Source organism: Labrus bergylta, chromosome 1 (assembly GCF_963930695.1).
Source record: "Labrus bergylta chromosome 1, fLabBer1.1, whole genome shotgun sequence".
NCBI lineage: Eukaryota > Metazoa > Chordata > Actinopteri > Labriformes > Labridae > Labrus > Labrus bergylta.
Genome location: NC_089195.1, coordinates 17,678,291 through 17,702,985, shown reverse-complemented (window position 1 = coordinate 17,702,985; position 24,695 = coordinate 17,678,291). Strand labels below are relative to the sequence as shown.

The 24,695-nt window shown below is 39.3% G+C and overlaps 1 protein-coding gene across 1 annotated transcript in view; it reads left to right on the top strand.

Annotated features, from left to right (window-relative positions):
- The window catches only part of LOC109991323 (voltage-dependent T-type calcium channel subunit alpha-1I-like), a 140,579-nt gene that overhangs the window by 53,176 nt on the left and 62,708 nt on the right, over positions 1 to 24,695 (top strand). The window contains exons 7-17 of the mRNA XM_065955400.1: positions 932 to 1,271; positions 2,709 to 3,100; positions 9,862 to 10,013; positions 12,341 to 12,526; positions 13,460 to 13,577; positions 13,877 to 14,032; positions 16,164 to 16,251; positions 18,903 to 19,069; positions 21,771 to 21,841; positions 22,068 to 22,566; positions 22,950 to 23,050. Of these exons, the coding sequence (XP_065811472.1) occupies positions 932 to 1,271; positions 2,709 to 3,100; positions 9,862 to 10,013; positions 12,341 to 12,526; positions 13,460 to 13,577; positions 13,877 to 14,032; positions 16,164 to 16,251; positions 18,903 to 19,069; positions 21,771 to 21,841; positions 22,068 to 22,566; positions 22,950 to 23,050 (2,270 nt within the window). The remainder of the gene's footprint in view (positions 1 to 931; positions 1,272 to 2,708; positions 3,101 to 9,861; positions 10,014 to 12,340; positions 12,527 to 13,459; positions 13,578 to 13,876; positions 14,033 to 16,163; positions 16,252 to 18,902; positions 19,070 to 21,770; positions 21,842 to 22,067; positions 22,567 to 22,949; positions 23,051 to 24,695) is intronic.

Genomic DNA, 24,695 nt, shown 5'->3' with positions numbered 1-24,695 from the left:
ACAGTATGAAGAGATGATCAATAGAACTGGTGTTCAAAATAAATCAAAGTCAGAGAATAAAACAGATCAGTTTACTACCATTTTATGAGGCAGGTAAAATTATAAGAGTAGAATCATAACTCTTTAAAAGGCCTGAATTTCCATCTCGGCTAGAGCTTTTTTTGAATGAACATTCTAAGCCAACAGCTATTTCATTATTCATTGCGGACAACCAGGCTCAAGGCCAGGTTTCTGATGCACATGCAGTCCAATTTAGAAATATAGATATCATAGAGTAGGCATTATGGTTGTATGTTTGCATGTTTCACGGGATGTTAGATATTCCTGCTCCCTGCAAAAATGATCACAATAAGTCAAGGTAGTTTCTTGGTGGTATGAAGTAAAAATAGAAATAGGTGGATAGAATGAAACGACTGAAAAGCTACCCACAATTCCATAAACTCTGATTCAGGCCTTGCTGTTCCTGCATAGATGTTGTAAACGAAATAGATTACAGTATGCCACTGTAATTCTCCTGACATTCCCTTTTCCCATTTGATGGCATTAAAAGTCCTGTTCTCCCATAATCTAGTATTCTAGCCTTTCACTAATAAGGTTGTGTTTGTTCTTTGTTCTTTGCAAATGTACCATTAATGTCACCTAGCACTCAGATATTTAGGCTACACAGTTGCAAACAGATTTGGAATTTGGAATGGGGATTTCCATTTTAGGCATCCATGCCTGTACTGCAAGTTACATGTAGCTCCCCCCCTTAATCTTTGCAGTTTAAAACTAACTAGGTAAAAAACAATAGCTTTGTTTGCAACCATATTGCAAAATGTTTTATGCTTGGACTGTCAGGTGGAATAACAGGCCTTAGCTGCACAACACCAAACATGTTGCTGCAAGGCTTTATTGAGTGTGATAACCTGTTTGACTCTCATCCTCCCAGGTGGGTTCCTTCTTCATGATCAACCTGTGCCTCGTGGTCATCGCCACTCAGTTCTCGGAGACCAAGCAGAGGGAGCACCAGCTTATGCAGGAGCAGCGTGCGCGATGTTCCTCATCCTCCACCCTGAACAGTCAACCCGGAGACTGTTACGAGGAGCTCTTCCAGCTGGTCTGCCACATCCTCCGCAAGGCGAGGAGACAAACTGTCGCCTTATACAACACCCTGCGGGGAAAACCTCGGGGCTTCCGGGGGGTCGGGAGAGGCAGAGGAGGAGGGGATTTGAGGGAGAGGAAGGCCAATGGAAGAGGAGGACGCGAGAGGAGAGCAGTGATGAGGCATGGTAAGTAACAAGAAAAAAAAAAACAGCTCTTTATTCTGCACCACAGTGGCATCTCGGGTGAGAGCGCTGGAAATGTCATAGCATGTGGAGCTGAGAATGAGTAATGTTCCTTCTATGGAAGGTTTACATATTCAGTAGACTGCTTTTTACGGCCACAAGCACACTGTTTGTTTGTTGTTGTTATGGCCGATAGTTTTAAGTTTGAAACTGTCCCAGATAAAATATAAAATATATCTTTCCCTCATGAGAATGAGGGAGGAGGGAGGTAAAGCAACAGCCCAGATCCAGCAGACCCCCTTTCTTCAGTCTTTTCTCTGCGTCTTTCTAGTTTCCCTTTTGTCCTCTTTGCTGTTCTTTTCATCTGAAATGTTGGTAACCGGAATAGTTGCATTTGTTTGTGGGCAACATTAGGGGTCAGGTTGTAGGTTAGGTAGTATCACTCCTGTCCAGATCTGGAGCCTGCATGTATGGAGCCTGGGTCTGTTGAAATAGGCAATGCTTTTTGGGCTCTGGTGGCCATGTGGTAGGGTAGGTAAGATGTAGAAGTTCTACGTGTGGATATGATGTGCAGTGAGAGCTAGCATGAAGCAGGATGACTTTGGGCCGCCGGAGCTCACTGTCTGGCCTTCCCGAGTTGTCGTGGGACTAATTGAATGGAACACTGGTGAAGGGAGGTTTCCACTTGACAACCCAGTGATCCTGCTGCCCAACAGTCTACCCTGATAGTTATGGGGGTCAGAAGGGGCCAAGTGGTATGGTAGGTAATAACGGCTATGTCACTACCTGGAGCTTGCATTTATCCTGGCCCAACCCAGCTCCAAGTCAAGCTGGGCTTGGACAGGGACTCTGACTTCTAGGGCATAGGAGCATGATTAAGATGAGGGGTATCTTCACTGAGGGCTTATCCTTACCTATCCTTCCTAACCCTAACCCAGAAGTACCTTGTGTTTATTTCAAAAAGGCTCTTCCTGTAAAAGTTCAATCCCATTTAGATGAATGTTAAGGAAATTATCTGGTAGAAGGCAGAAAGTTAAACATGATCTTTGATTGTTGAGTGAGGAAATTTAAGCAAGTACTTATTTGTATGGAAATTTGCTTCTTACAAGCAAAAGATTATCCCATGTATAAAATAACCCTCTGCAAAACCTTGAAATGATCAGGACGCGTATCATGGAATAGTTATACATATAGATTTTTTTCTTTGTCAATGTATTTGGAAATGATAGAGGTGAATTCAGAAGCATGTATGTTTTGACAAAATGTGCTTTTTGAGTGTTTCATGAAGTTTAGGACTTACACTGGTGTGGTATGTGTCTTGACTTGGTCTCAATCCCTTAAAATATTTGTTTTTTTCTTGGTCCTGAATCATTATTGTAGTTGTCATGACATGGCTATATTTGATTGACCTTGCCTACAACATCTACCCTTTCATTTCAGGTGCACCCTGTCCCCACCACAACAAACCTGACCACGCTTCACCTGCCTCTCCCATGGCCCTCAGCGCCACCTCTGCCACTGAAGGCTGCCCTCTGTGTGCCGCAGCCCTGTCGCTCGCCGACGGGGTCGGACCGGTTCGCAGTGCGCTGAACGAGGAAGCGGAGGAGGGAGCTGTGGAGGAAACGGATAGGGAGGGGGGGCAATCTGGGAGTAAAGAGAAGGATGGCCAGGATGTCGCAGGGAGCTGTTGCCCAAAGAAGAGTTGCAGAGAGCTGTGGCATGATACCAGGATGAAGCTGTGGGGAATCGTGGAGAGCAAGTATTTCAACCGAGGCATCATGATGGCCATCCTCATCAACACCATCAGCATGGGCATCGAGCACCATGAGCAGGTACTCTCAACTGTCTCACTTTTTCTGCTTGTGTTCTGTCTTGTTTGATTTTTTTCTCTTGTATTTCTGTGGGATCTGTCAATCACTCTCCTTCCCACAGCTGTCTTGTAATGAGCTTAAAGAAATGTTTTCAGTTTCACAGATGTCTGTCTGCGAGCTTGACTAAACAAAATTGTTAAAAATGCTTGCCAACTTGGAAGTATCTGAAAGAAGAAATAGGTTAGGCATGTTCCTTTCTTTTATGATAAATGAGTCATTAGTCCTGATTTGAGATTCCTGCCTTCTTAAAGTAGTCCTCCTCAGCCTATCTTCTGGAAAGTTGTTAAAATGCTCAATACTGAATTCAATGTTACTGAATTCCCTAACCCCTGTGGTCATGGATTGATGTTTTCCTACTACAAATATTTGTCATAAAAACAAAAAAATAAATAAATACTATTTATTTTCTAAATATTTATTTTCCTATGAAATAGATGGATTCTATTGTTTTACAAAATGTAAATCAAACAGGAAGTTGGTTGTTTGTTTGGGATTTTTTTCTGAGGAACAAGTTAGCAGCAGGTTAGTGCATGAAGTATTTGCTCAAAAAATATGTCACTGTCTGTGTTGCCAAGACAACAGATCAGCCAGTAAGTGATTTGTCCGATTCTTTACCTTATGGGATCACTTAACCTCTTAGCCAAAGCTCTTAAGTACATACTTTATCTTATTGAAGAGGTCTGATGCACTTATACAGGGTGGTAGATAAAAAGCCTTTAATTCATCAGGGCTACAGACTCAGAAAAACATGGCAACATGTTTCAGCTATACTGTACAGGCCTTCATCAGAGCTGGTATGAAGGCCTTCAAGCTACTTCCTTTAAAGATTCACAACTAGTCATATGATTAATCGTAGTCAAATGATGAAGTAAATAGGTCACACATTTAAACAAAGTAATATGATCCCAGGGAGGACTGGACTACTCTCCTTTCTTCTAGTTGTCTTGGTTTTTGATTTCTTAATTCTTTTTCAACAACTTTTCTTGTAAATTCAGTCAACTTTAATTATATTTATATACATGTATTTTCATCTGTAGCTGCATTGGGTATCATCACATGTATGTATTTAGAATATTAGAAATGAATGCTGTATGGATGTGTAACCACTTTGTTGATTCATGAGCTGCACCCACTCTCTCTCGTCTTTATAGAACCGTCAACCAGTGTCGCCTTCAGTGAGAGTTCGCAGTCTCTTTTAGAGCACCTGTCAGTCAATGTCCAAACTCCTCGGCAATGTTAAGCTCTTTATAGGCTTTCTCCTCCGCATCCATCTCTCTGTCATACTCGTCTTCAAAGTTTATAATACAGAATGAACTACACCCCAAGCCAACAGGGTGGAATTGTCAGCAGTCAGGTTAGGCAGCAGGATATGAGTAGGGCCATCAGAGCATTATCACACCTTTGTTTCAGATCATGCTCATGAATATCTCCCAGAAATTCTAAAAAAAAAAGAAGATTCTTGATGCTTTCTTTTAACATTTGCTTATTTTATTTTTTTCCATTTCCCCTCACTTTCTGTCGCTCTGCTTTAACTCAATATCCCTCGCTCTTGCTATACCATCGCCCACTCTCGACTGCCATCGCCGCAGTGATGGGTCGTCTCTCATCTTGGGGGCGGCTAAAAATAGAGACAGAACCGGGAAGGCAGACAGACACTTTGCTTCTTTAATAGGGAGGAAAGAGTGAGCTGGAATGACTGGGGTTCCTCTGCCTGTTTGGCAAACTGGAGTCCTGCGTCCCTCTTTTTGAACAGTGGTTCTAGAAGCTCTGATCCTCATCCTGTAGAGGAGGGGCTTCCACATGTCACGCTACACCTGTGTGCTTTGGTTCTGTTAACAATTGAATACCCAGTTGCCATAGTTTTTTTTTTTTTTTCTTCAGCTTCTGTGATCCTGATGGTATCATTTAGGAAACCAGCCTCTGCTGCAGCTTACAATGAAAAACATGTTGTTGGTAAAGAGTGTCTTGGGTTGCCCCCATACTTTATTTTAAATAAGTAAAGACATATTTCTGTACTAATTAATAATGAGATTATGTATTTGAATAAAGGAGCTCAAAGACACACTTCCTCACAATATGACAGCTACTCCTTTATGCTATCAGATTTTAGGATACTTTAATATATCTGTCCAGCTCTGCATTGTTTTTGTGAAAGCTTCTCTCCAGCATGAATGTACATTGTCAACACAATTTAGCATTAGCTTTTTATTTAGCATCTTCTCAAAAACGGGGTTTACAAAGTGTTTTGACAAACAACAAAACCATGATCAGAACAAAGCCTAAAAAAACAGCAGAATAACCAGAAGAACATCGGAACCAACAGACAAAACAACCCATTCAACAAAATTCCCAAATACAAAATTAGCCAGTGTTAATGTTTTTCACTGGATTATAACAAGCAGGCAAAGCATCTGAGCAGCTGATAGCACAGCAACTCAGTTAACAATCATTGCGTGTTTTCCTCATTTCAGTTATTAAAGTAACAGAAACAAAAAGTAAACTGTATCTGAAGGTATTGAGGAAGAAGTTCTTCTGTACTCTTATATTAATTAATACTGACGCTCTTTTAATACTTGAGATAAATGATGTCTACAGTACTGAGTTTAGTCCGTCTTGTAAAGGAATAATTCACAGAGTAGAATACTATCCTCAATAAAAATTATGTTTGAAATGTAGTGTTGATGATCTCAATAACTGATGCTTAAAGTGCTCACAACTTCAAACATATGATACAGTTCTATGACAACTACGTTTGTAGAATTATTCATTTTCTTTAAATAGATTTTAGATGTTATGATGGCATAATTGGCATTTCTGGGGGGAAAAATAGGCTCTATCCCCCATTGAACAGGATGGATTGCTCGTGTGAGAAGACACCTCTGAGAATTCAACAGCTGTTTGGGAATTAATAATGTAGCGGCGTGATGGGCACTCTAGAGATTTGACGGGGATGGGATGGAGATCAAACAGCACTGTAGAATCACAAAATGTCAAGAATCAAAAACCATTTTGAGACTGATGTTGCTGGAGCATAGCATGGTCGCAGCCTAAATATTCTATACCTCCCACTTACTTAACTGCCACATTCAAGTTGTGATCACAGCAGAAACTGAACACATTTTGTAATCAAAAGGAAAAGTAGGCTGGACGATTAAAAGAAAATCATAATTGAGGTCTTGAAGGCAATAAACAATTCCACAGAAAACAGTTGGATGTCTTTAAATGAAAATATGCAAGGGTTTAAACAAATACTTAAACCCTTCATGTGTGAATAAATGCAACCTTCCAACCCCAGCAGAGGATTATTGAAGAATCAATAGCCAGCGGGATAGGCCTTAATAAGATGGCTAACCAAGGTTAGCGTTGACACATGAAAGGTGCTTTTGTTGAAGGGATTGTTTCACTCTGTTCAAGAAGCAAATATCCATGTTTGTGATTTGTTTTTGACTGTTACTGCTTTGGGTTGTTTGCTATCACAAGACTTCCACATATGACAGGTGGAGAAATGGTTCACTAACACGGGTCAGACTCACTGTACAACAGGCCTTAAAGCATTACAGTTGTGAAAGGCTTTTAAGGGCTGAGCTTTTCTGATCTGCTTACTCTATCGACAACGTTCAAATGGGGATATCTTTCTTCCAAAAGAGGGCTGGAAGCTTCAGTGCTGTAATCAGAAAGTTAATGTCAATCAATCTGTTCAGGCTTCAAGGTGGAAAGAAGAGTTCAGGAGGAGATATATATTTTAGTTTGTGATAACAGGGGATTTTAGCGTTAGCATTCAGATTCCTCCTAACCGACATGACAGTTTGATAGTGTAACAGGATACAGTAGGTAAGCTTATATTCACACACTTGGTCACTGTTCTTGAGTTTATATGTTTTGGAGACCTGATCTACTTGGTTACAGTTCGGAAAAGATCACTGTCATGGTTTAAGCAAATGTTCATTAACTGTCGACGGGACCAAGATACAAAATATGGGCTCTGGTGTTAAAGTCTAAAACAATGTGCAACAACCAGTTCATTCCACAGGTTGTGTTGCTGAACGTCCTCTAGTTTTTCAAGCATCAAGCTAAAGAGAGACCATTTGCTTTTGTAGAGTTAGTTTAAAATGTGTTGCTTAGACAGTAAATAGTACCGAATCAACAGAATAACGCTTTCTCATCTGTAATTTAAAAACAATGAAAGGGCTAAGTTTGTGTCAGCTAAACTACACTTGATTGTCCTGACTTATTGATGTACAGTATGAAAACGAGTTGGGGCACATTACATTATCTGATGCTGGAACAATACACACATTCTTTTTGGCATTAGCTTTCTTTTTAAGGTTTAAAAGAGTTTTATTTTAATTTTTAAATTCACTCTAAAAGTACGTACATACTTAACACATACTTTTACTTTCCAAAATAAACGAGCGAGTCTTCAGTGTGTTATCAATTCCCTGCTCTTCTTATTTTATTCCATACATCAGCCGACCGGAAAACACTTACAGTCTTTTCCCAGCTCTGCAGTAATGAGACGGCTGTAAAGGATCTCCAGGGGCAGCCGATGCTGTTTGTGCTGGTCTGCAAACAGCGGTCAGCCGTCACATCGCTAGCAACACTGGTGGGCACGCATCATTAGCCTGTGTTTCCACACAGCTAAACACTCATTAATACTGACAAGCACAGAGACACACTTTTGAATACATAACTGTACAAACAGACACGCTGACATAGAGATGTAAATGTAAGACACACACACAACGCTCATTCATTCTGGGGCGGTGAAATGCCATTAGCTCAGGGTTTCAGATGAGCTCTGTGGAATAGTGACGTACTGGAAATCATGATTGTGCCAAATTTAGTTCTCTGTGTGTTTGTGCGCGTGTCTTTCTTTTGTATCGAGCAAAGCTACACAGGAGCAGAGTGTAAGAAGGAGGGAGAAAAGTCAAACAGAGTCAGAGACGGCTGGAAAGAAAGACGCTGATGCACATAAACGATGTGAGACTGACAGCATATGGTGGGAGCCGAAGAATAAAGACTTAAACATGTTCCTGCCAATACTGAGGTGTTAACAAGACTGCGTTGTCTTATTTAAATACTGGCAGTGTGTACGAGTGATCGTTTTCACACTCTCTGTAAATTAACAATTGCTTTTCTGGTTCCATTATCAAATAGAAAGCTAACACTATAAGCTCCCATCACAACTCCTTCTGATGCTTCAATATGCTTCTACTAGAATAAGTCAAATGTTGAGCCTGTTGTACTTGCAGCAAAATCTGTTGTGTTGTGTTCACCTTCTACCCGGTGCTGTGGATGGAATTCGCCTTCTGGGATTAAGGAAGTCGTCTGAATCTGAATCTGACAAGCAGACTGGATAATGTTGAAATGACATGCCTGCTGGTTTTCTGCTTGTACATGTATTTATCTGTAACCAGTTCAGTTTCTCTTTTCCGCCATCAATACATCCATGTGAGAGTTCAGCAGTGTGTAAAAGCTTGTTTCCTTTTCCTTGTCCTTTCCATCATTTGATCCATGTTGAGGCTAATGGCTGATAACTAGACAAAGAGAGGAGAAAGACAAGGAAACAGAGATAGTTCATAACCCATTTCTCTTTCTCCTGTCTACAGAATACTGTACATTGTTTTTTGGGAAAATATGTACTTCAAGTGTGAGTGGCAATAATATATTCTAGTGCTGATTGATTGAGACTGCTTGTTATAGACCTGTACATTTTGATCCACCCCCACATTGTGAGCTGCTGCTCATTTCCTCTCTCTTTTACCTCTCTGCCTCTCTTGTGCTCGGTTTCCAATCTGATTATTACGTCAACTTTCTTCACTATTTTATCTAGTTAATGCCAAACTTTTAGCTACAATATTTAAGTGCTTCAGCGGTTGCAGGCATGGCAAACTAATAAACAGGTAGCTTGGTCTATTAGGAGTGCAATGGCTCAGAAAAATCTGCATTAAGATAGGATCATGGAAATATGAAATATGAAATATGAAATACTACTTACCTAGCCGTATCATATGTTGATAGTTATATTTATTTGTTCCTGCTTATTTCCTTTACGTCGCATTGGGATGGAGATGAGAGCATATCTCTGATGATGCCTACGACAAAAACGATCCCTGCACTCTCCAATCTGTACTGTTTAATTAACTCACCATCACTCAGTGTTTGAAGAACATCTGTCCTATCTCTCCGTCTTCCTGCTTGAGAAACTCCTAAGCCTCTTAAAAGTCCTCCTCCCTACTCCTTAATGTTTTTCACTGTAAGAGCTCTCAAGGGCTAAGATGCTTTGTTTTATCTTTACTAGGATCTAGCCTTATCTTTCAGGGGAAATGACCATCATGATTCTCAGAATTTCGTAGGGGCAACTCTGTACACTTGGAAGCTTTATGAATACAGCCCGTGGTGCCTTAACTAACAAGCTTAGTCAAAAATAACTGACACTGAAATATCAAAATAGTCATGACAAAATAGCCGATAATCTGATACCAAAGTTACCATTTTTTACTTTTCAAACTAGCTTTCAGAGGAACAATGTTGTATCCTTGTTTTGTATCCATCCAACCTTTTTACATATTTAAATTGTAATGAACCTACAAGAAGCTCCTATAAGTGAACATACTTTTGATGTATTTTGCACTTTTACTCATACCTTGTACCGTTCTTTCCCTTTCATTTATTCTTTCTCTTCTCTTCTATTTTTTTTTTTGTGTGACAATGCTTGACAGCCAGAGGAGCTCACTAATGTCCTGGAGATCTGCAACATCGTTTTCACCAGCATGTTCTCGTTGGAGATGATCCTCAAGATCACAGCATATGGCTCCTTCACCTACCTGAGAAACCCTTACAACGTCTTTGATGGCATTATTGTCATCATAAGGTAACTTCACAATAGAAACAATCCCGAATGTACCATATTTTGGCAGGTTTAAGGGAAAAAGAGGCGTGGCCGTTGTATTACAAAAATATATAATTTATGATATATTCATATATTTTTGGGTTTGCCAGGCTGGGGTAGAAAACATCCTGCAGTTGAATTATTCATGTCATGCTTTGTCAAACTGTCATCTCTGTTCTACCTCTTTTAAATGTACCACCTGTATGTATTTGGATGCCAAAGCATCAGACAGCAGTAAACAAGATATTGTCTTTTGTTGTTTGTGTCTGGAGCTTCAGGTAAGTGCCTGTGCCTTTGATCAACAAGCATTTTTTCCAATTCATCTGTATGAATGCCGTTATCTGTGATCCCCATTATAACCCTGAGATCAAATACACATCAAAGCAACTAAAACTGATCAAGATCAAATGTGCAGCCTGTCACAGAAGATGCTTGTTTGATTGGACATATCTACATATGTCTTCTTATCGCTCTTGCTCCACAGCCAATTTCCCCCTCTTCATCTATTTGAATGTCCTCAGCTATTCAGACAGTACGGCTCTGTAAAAGTGCCCCTATTCAATCTCTGCCAATAGAGGGCCAGAGCTATGTTGATGCTATTTGATGGGCTGAGCTGAGCCTTTCATAGATATCTCTGTTTGAGGACTGATGTTTTTAAGGCCAGGTTTTCCAACAATTGTTCTCTTCTAATAAAAAAAAACCTACCAGAACTAAAAGAAAACCATGTCTGTGGCTGTTTGGCTCCAGCAAAAAGCAAGTATTAAGGCAAAAGATGAATATATATTGTCCAAAATGTAAGTAACCTTCTAACATGCACATTAAAAACTGCAAGATGATGTTAACCCAGCAATCATTATGTTGCACAAGAACAAGTAATGAGTTCAGATCTTACAGTTTTCTTTTTTAGTTTTTATAAAGAATAGGGCATCTTATGAGCTTTATTTATTGACAGCATTGCAGGGTCTAATAATGAAAGTAATCATTAATCACCTCTGAATGTCTTTATTACATATTTCACTTTTCAGAAAACCCATAATAATAATATGAGAAAAGGCCATTGGTAAGGCCGTATGTGCTCTGTTTTCACACATGTATGTTATTCAACAACTGTGGCCACCTGTGGAACAAGCTTTTTTTTTGGATTTTCTGATCCTCAAGTTTATTAATCTTCAAGTTTAAATGAAATCAGAGATATCTCAAATTTCCATTATGTGTTAGGTACCCTATTTTCACCTCCATCTACCAACTTTTTCAGAGTTTAAAACTGAATAGTTTTTTGCGGCTAAGAGAAGATGTAAAACCGCACTTCCCCTGAAAGCTGACATGGAGTCACAGCCCACTATCCTAGAAATAATGAACAACTTTGTCGAAATCTAACCACCTGAGTGAGTCGTACATTCGTACAGTGTTAAGATTTGGGTGTGAGGAAGGTTGATGGGTATGTTAATGTGAATTGCCTCTTTATTCAACTGTTGAAATATATCTTCCAAAAGGTTATTCTCACCATCTTGTGTATTAACCTTCAAATGTGCAAAGCCTTCTCCACTTTTCCCAAAGACTGACGATGTGCCTACGCCTCCTTTGGCATGTCATACAGAAGTACATGTAAGACTTTGCAAGGTATCTGTTTCAGTGTACCATTTTGCAGCTGAGTAAAGTTGTTTTTAAGCTTCTGTTTGAAGACATTTATGTAAAAATAAGTTTTTGTTTTAGTTTTAGAAGAATATTTTGCTGTGAGTTATATTAATTACTCAACCAGCCCAAGTTGACTGTATCAGTCTTCCTACTCCCTCCCCTGACTTCTACAATTCTACAATTATTTTAGCAGACGTTTTTATCCAAAGTGACGCACATCAGAAAGTAAGTACAACACAAGCAAGGATCTGGAAAAGAGGAAACAGTGTCAGTAAGTGCAAACAAACGGCTTTAAGTCCGATCAGACACAGGTACTGACAGGCAAAAGCACACCTTCGACAGCTGTTCTTGAGAGTTCTAATCGGCATCACAACCATCCTAAAACCATCGTCATCATCATCATCATCATCATTATCGTCATCATTAATATCATTAATAAGTATATCATACTTATGCCAGATGGATTGGCAAAGAAGCTCCTTTGAGACTCTGATAATACCATGCATGGTTAGTTCTGAATCTGCTCAGGATTACATAGGTTAGGTGTGACTTTTTAAGCATATACAGTCATTGACAGCAGCCCAATCTGCCTTTTATTTGGATTAGGGGAGTCTGCACTTGTATTTTGTAGAAGGTGAAAAATGTAAAAACAATCTCTGTGTTTCTCTTCTCAGTGTTTGTGAGATCGTTGGACAGTCAGACGGTGGTTTGTCTGTGCTGAGGACCTTCAGACTGCTGAGAGTGCTGAAGCTGGTGAGGTTCATGCCAGCTTTAAGGAGACAGCTGGTGGTCCTTATGAAGACCATGGACAATGTGGCCACCTTCTGCATGCTGTTGATGCTCTTCATCTTCATCTTTAGGTAAGTTGACACGTGTACGTTGTGCATGGTATCGCTTCTTTCAACAGTAAATTAAAGTTTGCTTCAGGATGATTAACAAGAGGGATAAAATTGTTTAAAAGTTCTGCTTTGGTATGTGCTGCCTTTCATCTTTCTTTCTAAGTCCACCTGTTTAATATCTGCCATTGAAGCCCAGACGGTCACGCTGTGTCGTAACAGCTATTAACCCTGAGTGCAAAATAATGAGCAGACACTTGACTCACGATCTGGTTAGAGTTTAACAAGCACATACTTAAAGCAGAGAAACATAACACACAGGCTTATGTAGACATTCAAGGGCTAAAACAGCAGCAGTATGAGGGCCTTGAAGGTCATTCAGCTAACAATCAATGGCTGTAATCCCCACAATCAATGGCTGTAATCCCCACAACATTTTTTGTATGTATATCAAACTATTTACACGTGGAATCATTCTGTGTGTTGTTTACTCCAAGGTGGTATGTTTATTTCATTGTTAGTTTGTCTGTTTAACTCAATGTGGATTGTCAGGCTGGTAATAATATTAGTATCACACATTGATGGTGTACAAATGCTCCTAGATACTCTGCAAAAACATTGTGTGTGTATACCTATTTTGTGCAAATATGCAATTCACTACACATTCAAAGTCATTTCCAAGTTTCTTAATGTCAACATATTTTGTTGCAACAGCCATGGTACAAACAACAAAACACGATACACAGAACAACATGTTCCATTGGAAACATTGGAAGCAGTTGAGACGAGTATAAGCCTTATTCATCTAAAGATTCTCAATAGGTAGCTTTGTGTTCATCATGTTCATCAAAAAAATGCAAAGACCCAAGCATGATTGTCAGCCAAGTACAGCAGATCATATGTTTTCCTTGTGGTCAGTTTGTTTACTTCATCAGAGACTCTGCTGTTGTGTTGCAGTATCCTGGGGATGCACATCTTTGGCTGTAAATTCAGTCTAAAGACTGAGACTGGTGACACAGTACCAGACAGGAAGAACTTTGACTCTCTGCTCTGGGCCATTGTCACCGTTTTCCAGGTAATCAACTCATGACTGCTGTGATGAACACTTACAGCGTAGACTTATCTCTAAATGCAGATGACTTGCGCTTATTTCTGACAGATGTTAAGATGCTAACATGTGAATCTACTGATCCAAAACTCGTAATATAAACTTCGGCATATTCAAAAATCTTTAAAGCATACTAGAACTCTCTGGTAGCCTAGGTACTTCTAGCAAACTTCTGGATTTATTATTCACATAAATATTTAGTCATTCAATTGTTTAACTTAGTGGGTTACTATTTATGTCCCATTTTCTCTTTTTCATTCTTTTAGATTCTGACACAGGAAGACTGGAACGCAGTTCTGTACAATGGTATGGCAGCCACTTCACCAGTTGCTGCTCTTTACTTTGTGGCCCTGATGACCTTTGGTAACTACGTCCTCTTTAATCTGCTGGTGGCCATCTTGGTTGAAGGATTCCAGGCGGAGGTAAGAAGAGTAGTGCAAAATGGCTTGAACAGAGTTGGCTTTTTTTCATCACAGAAAGATATATTTAATTTTATCTCTGACTTGTGTAGCCTTATAATAGCAAACAACTGAGAGCAAATGAACAAGCTCTTACCTTACGGCAATTTATTCATTTTCTGAAAGAAAAGTTCCAGATAAAGATTTGACTTCACCTGAGCATGGCCTTTAAATTGATACCAATCAACGTTTACCGCAGACTTTGCTTAGCATGAACTTTTAAACTTTGACAGTCCTTCTATGGTTGGCATATCGCAATCCATCTTAGTCTAATGTGAAAAGCGTCCTCTCCAGTGGACAGCTGACATCCATCTGTCTGTGTTTCTCAAAGACTAAAGACTTTAACCTTTTCCAATGAACTGCACAGCTAAAATAAACGAGGGCTATTGTGGCCTGTGCACAAAACTTTAAATTCCTAAAGTACACCTAACTCCTCTGTGGATTGTTTTCCTTGCAGTTAAGTGGTGATCATTATCCTTCGCTGCTGAATAGGGAATGAGAAGGTCTAACATGCGTGTGAAGTGTATATTAGGGACACAAAAAAGGGAAACATATAGTTATATAACCCTTAGCTGTCGGTTATAAAGAGAAACATCTTCTGTAACAGTTGATCAGTTACACTCTGAGACATTTTAGCCAAGACCTCCTTAGTTGGCTTCCTTGCCATTTGTATTGGCCTGAACTTTGACCTGGACATTTTAAAATGATTTTTTATCCAGCTTTAACCATTCTTTGGTAGGCTGACTATTAGGGGTCAATACCTGCTGTTACGGTGTGAACAGGAACGTCTTGTAAGAAATGTAACGTGACTTCCTATTGCATTATGCAAAATGTAAAAGAAAAGCCGACCTTAAAAGCAAATAACCAGGGCGCAGTTATAGCTCACAGTTGGCCTCCGTTGTGAAATCATCTTTCCTATTTACATAACCTAAACCATGATGAGAAAGCCGTTGTCAAAATCTCAACAATATCTAAAGGAAATATGAAATAATATATGACAAAATCCATTAAAACAAAACAAAACTGCAGTACTGAAGTCTACAATTTATCTCAATCCAGTGATATGGATTCTTCAAGTCCTTTGGACATGCAGCCAAAATGTTTGATTTTTTTTTTTGTTCTTGTAGATCTGTTTCAGTAGAACTACTAGTAGGGAATAGCCTTACTCAGACTTATGCTTAGTCATGTGTTGTATGTACAGCCTTTGTATGCCATAAACCAGTAAATCCAGTAAAAGGCAGTGAAATCCAAAGAAAGACAAGGTTGCAAAGGGTGTAAATGCTTGTAAAGCAAAATCATTGATTACCATGGGTGACAGTGATGATACTTAAGAGAGGCTGTATCAGCAGATAATAATGGTGTATTAAACACAACAGTTTATTTTTCTAAGCCATCCATCTCAGTGGAAAACACTGGAAAATTATGCTGTCAATCTGCCATCAACTGTCAAACTCCCAGACGGATCATTGGAAAATTGTAGTGTGGTTGAGTAACTCAGTTGAGTTCTCATACACAGATCAGAGCATTACCATATTCATAGTATGTAGCCAGGATGTGTGTGTTGGACGGGAAACAGTGACACACATCCAAATGATTTTGATTGATCTTTATTAAATGTCCAAACAAAACACAGCCATCAGTCTTTCACTTTGTCACTGTGGTTCATTCTTTCTCTCGCTTTTCTTTTCCATCAATCTTTTCCCCATCGGTTCTCCCGCCTTCTTTCATTCATCCACACTGTCTCTACTACACACTGGGGATTTCTGACCCAATTTACTCCAGACTCTCTCGTAGTGAGGACTGAAAGGGGAAATCCTGTTCTTGTGTGGTAGTGTCTGTAGTTCAAGAGTTTTTTTTCCTGATTTCATCTTAAAATTCAAGAACATAGCTGAGGCATCTGGATAGCCTCAAATGAGTTTGACAGTTGTTGGGAGATAACAGTCAGTTTCTTGACTGATGTCACTCAGGAGCATATACGCTCAGGGTCCTTAGTAAAAACTCTCTTGAGAGTCCACTATAGTACTAGCCCTTCAAATCCCATTTTGTCTTTTACCTGTCTTACTCTCTCTCTGTCTCACTCTCTCTTTGTCTTCAGGGAGATGCCAATCACTCTTACTCAGATGACGACCGTTCATCCTCCAACTATGACGAAAGCGAGAAACATGACTCTCTAAAGTTGTCTGGTGAGCTGATGGCTTGTTGCTTCTCACGCTTCTTACACTTTATTGTTGTTGGAGTTTTAACCCTAATGAGCTCTGAGTTATTTTAAATTAACTGACCAATCTAATGTGGGTTCTGACTTAATTAGTCTCTTTAAAGTCAGTGATTTGGGACATTAAGTCAGGAGGTGGCAGGCTCTAAACTTAACAAACCATGTCTTACAATGCCCCATAATCCTCTGAACTCATGACTACCCCCCCCCCCCCCCCCCCAGTGACAGTGACATATATTAATTACTGAAGGGTTACAAGCTTGACATATTTCAATGTCCAGCACCTAAATATGATATAGGAGTTTAAGGAGATGCAAAGTAAAAACAGAATCCAATTCAATTGACAGAATTCATAGTTCCCAAAATAACATATTCAATATCGCTAAAGTGTCTCTAAAATTAAAAAAAGACATTAACAATGCCATAATACAAGTTTTTCTCATACTTAATTTATCAAACACATTTTTAGGAATGTTAGAGCATGTCAGGAAAAAGTAGAATCTGCTCCAGTCCCAGGCATTTATTTGTAAATAAAACATTTTTAAGTCGGTGGTTTAAGATTTGAAAACTAAATCCTTTCTCTTTGATTCCTCTTGAGTTTGATAAACGAAGAATACTGCTATTCAAATCAGCGATTTTCCTGTTCATTTCAAAACGGAAAAACATGCTCAACAATCTGCTTGCATCTCACATAGAAGCAAGCATTCTTTGCGCTCAACCCTGAAAAACAAAAGTAAGACAGAACTGTGAGCCAAAGGCTTACAAACTTGCAAAAACTCACAGAATAGACAGCAGTCTCTGCAATATGAATGAGCTCTATCTTTATCTAGGGCTCACAATGAATCTGTTCCAGACTTTCAGCCTTCTTACAACAACACAGTTCAGAGAGGATTAAACATGAGTTGTATACAGTTTGAGTGGGTTTCTGCTTCAAAAGGAGATATTATCTTTGCAGTGCAGTGTAAGCAAAAGATGAATCTCTACAGTTTGTCCCTTCAAACATGGAAATTTAACACTGTGCTTCATCGTCTATTCACTTACACAGCACAGAGGCATTACCTCTGGTTCTGTCCAAATTTAGTTTTTGTGGGTAGTGGGATTTGATCTACGTATTTATCTGACTTTTTTTTACCTTTACTTTATCGATCTTTTGGTTTTAAGAAGCAGAAGTGAACCAAAGGTCATACATTTTATTTTTTGGACTTTTTCAGCCCTAAAAGGTTAGGTAAACACTACAAAACTGATCTTAAGTGATCTTACGTTATTCTTGGTTAATTGTGTTTGTGCCAAGAAGAGATATGTGGCCTTTGATCCAGGCTGGAGTGTACACTGCTGTATTTATAGAACTTTTCTATTCAGTGACTGGGTTTACACTTGCTATTTCACTCGCTAATGCTAACGTTAGTCAATAAAGACTTTTATTGTTGCTAAATCTCTTTGGTGATTGCTGTTAGTCTTCGTACATCAGTTGTTTACTGAAAATATTCTGCCTTGAAGAAGAGAATAAATGTTTCACAGCTTTTAGACTTATTCTGACAGGGACAGCAGGTTAAACACAAGTGTAACTTTAAGGTTTGTTGTGTGACTGAGGCAAGATAGTTCCTGGAAGGGTCTTATGATTTATATTTCTTATCATCAACTAATCTGTTCACTTGTCAATTTAATAGGAGTTGGAGTAAAAACATGTTTATCTTTCTATAGGACAAGTAATTCCTACAAGGTTGACCCAATATTTGAGACTTTCACCATGCTACCTTGTGAAGCTCACAGTTCTGAGTTTCACACTGTTGCCATGGTTGCAAAGTTTTTTGTCTAGAAAGAAGATGCAGTTTTTTATAGCGGCTTTAAACGTTTGTACAGCCACTACATTTGGTAGACCTAAAACCAAAAGAATGTGACACTTTATATGGATTCTACTGATGGATGAGTGGCACCCCCACAAATTAAAAACCAAAAGCCAAGAGCATGTTCAACCAAGAATTATGACATTTGGTAGGCATATGTATCATGCCTATAGTCATTCACCAAAGCCTCTTGGACCGCAAACCCAACAGGAAGTCAGCCATTTTTAATTTTTGGTTAGAGAAAAAGGAAATGTGTTAAATTTGCCATTGCCATCGTTACTTCCAGGATTATCTCCTCTCAGTGAGTTAAGGCAATCAACATCAAATTTGGTGTAACGCAAGAAGAGACCGGATAGAGAAAAAGTTATTTAGCTCATGTAAAATACTGTAAGGGCATGACAATGGCATCTCTTCAAAGTTTGACGTCTTGACATTGTGCATTCTCAAGGCTTCCGCAAGCTTGACATTTCCCTCCTTTCTCAGAGGGAAAAAGTCTGTCTGTGATATCACTGGGATGTCTACCTGCTCCTACCTGTATATCCTACAGCAGATTGAGACATGATGCCCTGGTGCTGTCAAATGTCATGATCGAAAGTGTAGAAAATCGAGGTGAAATAGCAGTTGAGCAAAAAGTGTCGAGGATGAAACTGAAATAGCAGCTAGATGATGTCTAACAATTGAGAATAATTAATTCCTTTGGTGGACACCAAAATGGATAATATATAAGTTAATACATTTTATATATTGCATATGCTCTTTTTTTTCCAACTTCCCATAGACCCAAGGATCTGCACACTGACACCCAATGGTCACCTGGAGCTGGGTGCTCTTTCTGGGCCAAGGGGATCGTACTCATCAGAGAGGCGGAGCTTCACCATTGAGTCCAGAAAGAGCAGCATGATGAGCCTGGGCAAGGGCAGCCTGGAGAGACGCTCCCTGTCTCTGGTACACTCTCACACTTTTAACCACTGACCTGCACATTCTTATACAGACTTTTCAGAATGTTCTATAACCATACTGATGCCAGACTATTCATTCTTATGACATGTGCTACAGAGCCATCACTTTTCCAACAACTTGTAAAAACAATTTTTATTCATGTCAGAATTGAAAAGGTGTGAAAAATGGTATCCTTTATACTGAACATTTAGACTTTATCCTAAAATATGTGTCTTTCAGGAGAAAGTACGATTTGGATCAAGCATAGTAGCTCTATTTTCAGACAAATAACTAATTCAGACAAACAAACAAAAGAGAAACAAAAGCAAAATAGATTTTAAGTTAAACAGATTCATGTTACTATTCATGAAATCTCATGAATAGTAACATTTGTAATTGACCGCTCCCTAAAAAAAAACTTGAAGTCCTCTCAAAGAACACAAAACTTAGCCATGGTGTCCTCATAGCAGACACGTCATGCCAATTTAAACTGGTGGGGATGGATCCCACAGTGTATCATACCTGAAAACCCCCCCTTCACTGTAATTTGTTTCATCTAAAAGCCACTGCATGAATTTGGCTTTTCTATCTTTTGAAAAAGCCGTACGTGACCATGTGTAGAAGACTGGATAGATACGCTTTGCTACACCTCTACCCTAGACTACATGTCACAGCAGCAACGACAAGTAGACATGGCCTAAAGCATCCCCTGCTTGAAGTGACAATCATGCTAGTTTGAATAAAACTGGAAACTTGCAATAGAGAGCAAAAACACATCTGGAGGATATTTATTTCGGTTGTAAAACAACTGAGAAAAGATGTGTTTACCTTTTGTACAATTTATGCAACTGCTGGCCATTAGAAAGAATGTAGGTTTCAACCACAACGCTGAATCCAAGTTCCATCTCCAGTCAGTGCATCAAGTTTCTTTCAATCACTTCACTTCCCATATTTTTTATAGACAATTTGACATTGGTGGGATTTGGTTTCAGTAAAGTAGTAAGCCTCAGTTCAGTTTAACAAAATTGCCCCCAGGCTGAAATCAATAACGTTATGAAACACAATAAACTGCATTAACTGACTGGTGCTTAAAGCTGCCTTCTCAGCAGCGCATTACATTCCTGCAAAGATTTACAGAACTTAATATAAGAAGAAAGTTGCTGTTGTTAGTGTGTTTGGAGCCTGACAACATGACATGAAGTGCATTAGTACCAGCTGCTGTCTGTGGTTTCGTATGTACAGTGGGGAACAAATTCTCCAGACAGAAATATTTGCTGTGAAGCACGCAAACTTAAACACACACACTCCTCCTCTTGAGTGATCCGCAGTGCAGTTTCTGTGAGGACCGAAGTGTTATTTAACAGCAAACGTCCACGCTTCATCTCAGTTTCTATAGAGACGGATGCATGGTTTCTCTGGTATATTTGAGCCTGCTGACATGTACGTTTCCAGGGGTAAAACATATAATTATGTCTGACATGCTGAGAGGATTAGACGTGTGGAAACAAACAGATCTGGTTATGTTCCTCTGAGTGTTACTGGCACTCAGGCGTTTGCTTATTAAACTTGATGACAGCCTGCAGTGTACTGCAGTGATTTTACTTATTTATCTACTAATATATTATCAACCCCTATAGCTACATATGAATACAGCAGTCCTGCAGTGCACGTACATGTTTAAGGAGATGGTGGCCCCAAGATCATTCTGGATCTGAGGACATTCTGGATCACAGGTTCACTCTCGATAAGTTTTAAGACAAGTACTTGTTCTGCACAATACTGTTACGTTGGGACCAATACAAGCATTGAAGTGCACCCATCCTTAATTCATGAAAAAGAATAGTATAGTAATGAGTCCTTAAATGCAACCGCAAAATATTTTAAAATGCAGACAACTAGTTTTGCAGTCACTTCTGTTGGCTGTGTTCACTTTGTTCTCACCAGATGTGTGCCTGAAATCTGGGACCATGATGATGAAGCTTTTTTAAGTAATCTTAAAAACACTATAAGTGCTATTTCACAGCTATGGCAGCTTCGTTTCCTTGTTAAAGCAGATATTTCAAAATTTGGTAAATCTCAATTTTTCTATACAACTGGGGTATCTGATACTTTGTGAAACTTTCCCCGTTGGACTTCTTTGTGGCAATGTGGTCATATTCGTGAGACTTACTACAAAATAAGACAAAAGGATCATATCAAAGAATGGCTCATCTAATGACGTCACTGTGATGAAAATATTCCAGCTGTATGCTAAATATCAAGTCCATGTGCAGGTTTATGTTTGATAAGTTTAAGTTTAAAAGCAACATCTTTCTTTGCACTTTGACACACTGTTTTATCTATCTTGGAAGTTTCATGATGATTTGCTGTGTAAAAGTTGACCTGTATTAAATATAATTGTTTTAATTAAAACATTAGTTTTAATAGCACTGATGAATAATGCATTCTTGTACACTGTATGAAATGTTCGGTAAATTTTTTTTTATTTAAATGAAGGGCTTTTTGGCCCTTTATGTTTCAGTATCAATTTTGCCAGTATTATAGGACAAAATGATCAGATATTATGATGATATGAAAAACACTTATATCATCAATACAAGTGTATGTCAACATCCTCTTTCCGCCTACTTTGCTCAGGTCTATGGTGCTTTGTTTTAGTTTTACTGTATACAAACAGATGATAACATTTGCTTTCTTTCTATTTAAGCGCCATGGTCGCAGTTCCAACTACCACAACTGGGGGCGCCCTGTACATCCACAGTCTGCATGGAGCCGCAGGTAGACAACTTTTCACTTTAATAAATGATTCATATCCTCATTCCACTTACTGTACTTATAGACAAACATGGTAGCATTAAACATTAACTATTAATGATTTTCTTATTAGCTTATAGATTAATTTCTTAGATAATATGTAATAATATGGTATTGATTACCTCTCTTATGATAATTTATTACCTGTTCATCAATATTTGATGTCTGCTAATTACTTTTTCCGCTGTAGGTCAAGCTCTAACAGCCTGGGTCGGAGGAGCTATGGGTTCGGTGGCGCTCCTCTGGTGGGAGGCAGCCTTCGTATTCAAAGCACTCGCTCCCCCCACTCCTACACCTATGCCGCCGAGCAGGAGTCCCTTCTCTCCCACCCACCTCACTCCCATCATCCTCTCCCTCCTCATCATCCTCCCCCACCGCCGCTCTTCCTTTCCAGGCACTTACATGGACGAAGTGATCGACGGGCTCTTTCCCTGGAGCTCCCGGAGCTGCTCCGGGCAGGAGGACAACCCTCTGGTCTGCCCCCTGTCCACCTAGAACCTGGGAGGAGGAGTGGGTCAGGGGCAGGGGGATCCATCACTGGGGGGTCTGGTGCTGGTAGTGGATTTGGAACGGACCACCGTGACTGTAACGGCAAGACACCTTTTCCAAACACTCACTTGATAGCTGAAGTATACCCTCAGGTGAACCCACGCAAGGACAGAACAGACCTTGATGACGAGACAGATTACGTGAGTCTCTTGAACTTCTCCGTTTATTTTCAATGCCATAAAAACAGCAATAATGGAGAAGCATCACCTCCTAATGATACAGTACCATTTAGTTCTGTTAGCTTCATAATCTAGCTGTTGGTATCTTTTTATTGGTGTCCTTTATGTGAGAGGAGCTTTAGGGCTTAGTTCAGGGACGCTGCTTGCATTAGACATTTAATAATTCTTTATTTGGATAAACTGGTTGATACTAAAGAAGACATACATTTATGATCATAGTGGGGCAACATTCTAATGCTATGTACTAACAAGCTAAAAAGAAAAATGATAATATGTATTTGCTGGAAAAGATTTCTAATTCCTAACTCCTGCTCTATCTGCTCTTCTTTCCCTGTCTCCCCCAGAGTTTGTGTTTCCGTATCCAGAAGATGATGGAGGTGTACAAGCCTGACTGGTGTGAGACCAGAGAGGGGTGGTCTATCTACCTGTTCTCTCCTCAGAACAAGTGAGTGGAAACCTTCAACTTTACCTGCAACATAAACATCTGTCAAATACTGAACATCAAATCATGTAAGGAGGTTTTCTCCCACCTAGGGTAGAAATAGAGATGATACATGTATTCACTTTTAAGACTTCTATAGTTTTTCAAATTTACCATAAAATTCAGTATATAAGACGAGTTTAAGTGCTTTATTATTTTCATTAAAAAAAAAGTGGGCTGTGTCTTATATACTGGGATGACCAATAAACCAGTATGAAAATGCAAAGACATGTGCTGTTACGACCGCAAGTGCAGCTGCCACCAACACCTGCTGCACATGATGTAATTAAATAAATTGCACCCATTTATTGTGTATTGCAAGCGCCAGTTCTGCTGTGCAAAGCCTGCTGGGAAACTTAAGAACACTGCCCAGACTGGCAGCGTTACTTTTTTTAATACCTTTTCGTCTCCACTAAGACACAGTCATGCATTGAAATAAAACAGTGGCAAACTGTTGAGTAAATACAACTAATGGAGTTTAAGTTTTGTTGAAAGGACTCCTCAATTTTGAAAAACCCTGATTTGTGTATTTTAACTAATGAGTGGCCCATGTTACCTTTTTCTTTCTTTTTATTCCCTTCTTTTCTTTTGTCTTGTTTTACTCTGAAAATATCAATAAAAAGAAAGTATCAAATAATAAAAAAAAAGGACTCCTCAATTAAAGACTGGTGACCAGCGGAGGTGGATAGTTTGGCTGTGGGTCCTTACTTCACCCCTGTCAACATTACCTTAAGAAGAGCCCAACTACTGTACAGGTAGCGCGCAGGATTGCAAACTCCACATGGGGGAAACGAATGGTACTAGAAAGAGCTACTGTACACATCTACACATTGTAGAATTTGAGAACATTGTGAATTTTGTGAATGCAATGTAAACTTTTTTTATCTCTGTGAGACACCCAAAGACAGGTGCTGGTACTATACTGATGCCACTTACTGTATATACAATATTTTATGATAATCTCTAAGCATTGTCTCTAAAATCTTAAACCCTACAAAAAAACTTTTTGTCTGTAATCTTAGTCTTGTGTTAAATGATCCACTAAGTCAGTTTTCTTTAGTGTAAGCATGAGGCAATCTCCAACCCTGTAGAGAGTCAATTCAATAAACCAAAAACCTGTTAAACCATAAAGCTTGTGTCAATTATGCAAAGGTCAGTGGACATGAACCAGGAACGTTCAACAAAGTTTACCTTTCAGCGAGAAAACAAAGAGAGCATAATCTCTGTAGCTCTGTTATTATGTGATTTGTCTGTAGCAGAGGGTTTTTTGCCATGCCCCTTTGTTAACCTTTGAAGGGAACAAAAAACAAGTGTGGAAATGTGAGTCGACAAATATGACCAGTCGCACTGACAGCAAATGTTAGCTTCTGTTTCAAGCTCTGTCCCGATAGTGTGGACAAACAGGAAGCTCAGTCAAACCATTAGTCTGTTCTCACTGAGGAAGCTGCTGTCTTCTGGTTTCGCAAAGGGCTTGTTAAAGTGATATCACTGTGTCAAAACCATATTTTCCTTCTCTAGACAGCGTTATTGACTCTGAGCTCTTAGTTGTATGTATGTTGGTGTGTGTTTGTCTGTGTTATTATTATGTTTTCTTTCAGCCTTCGATGCA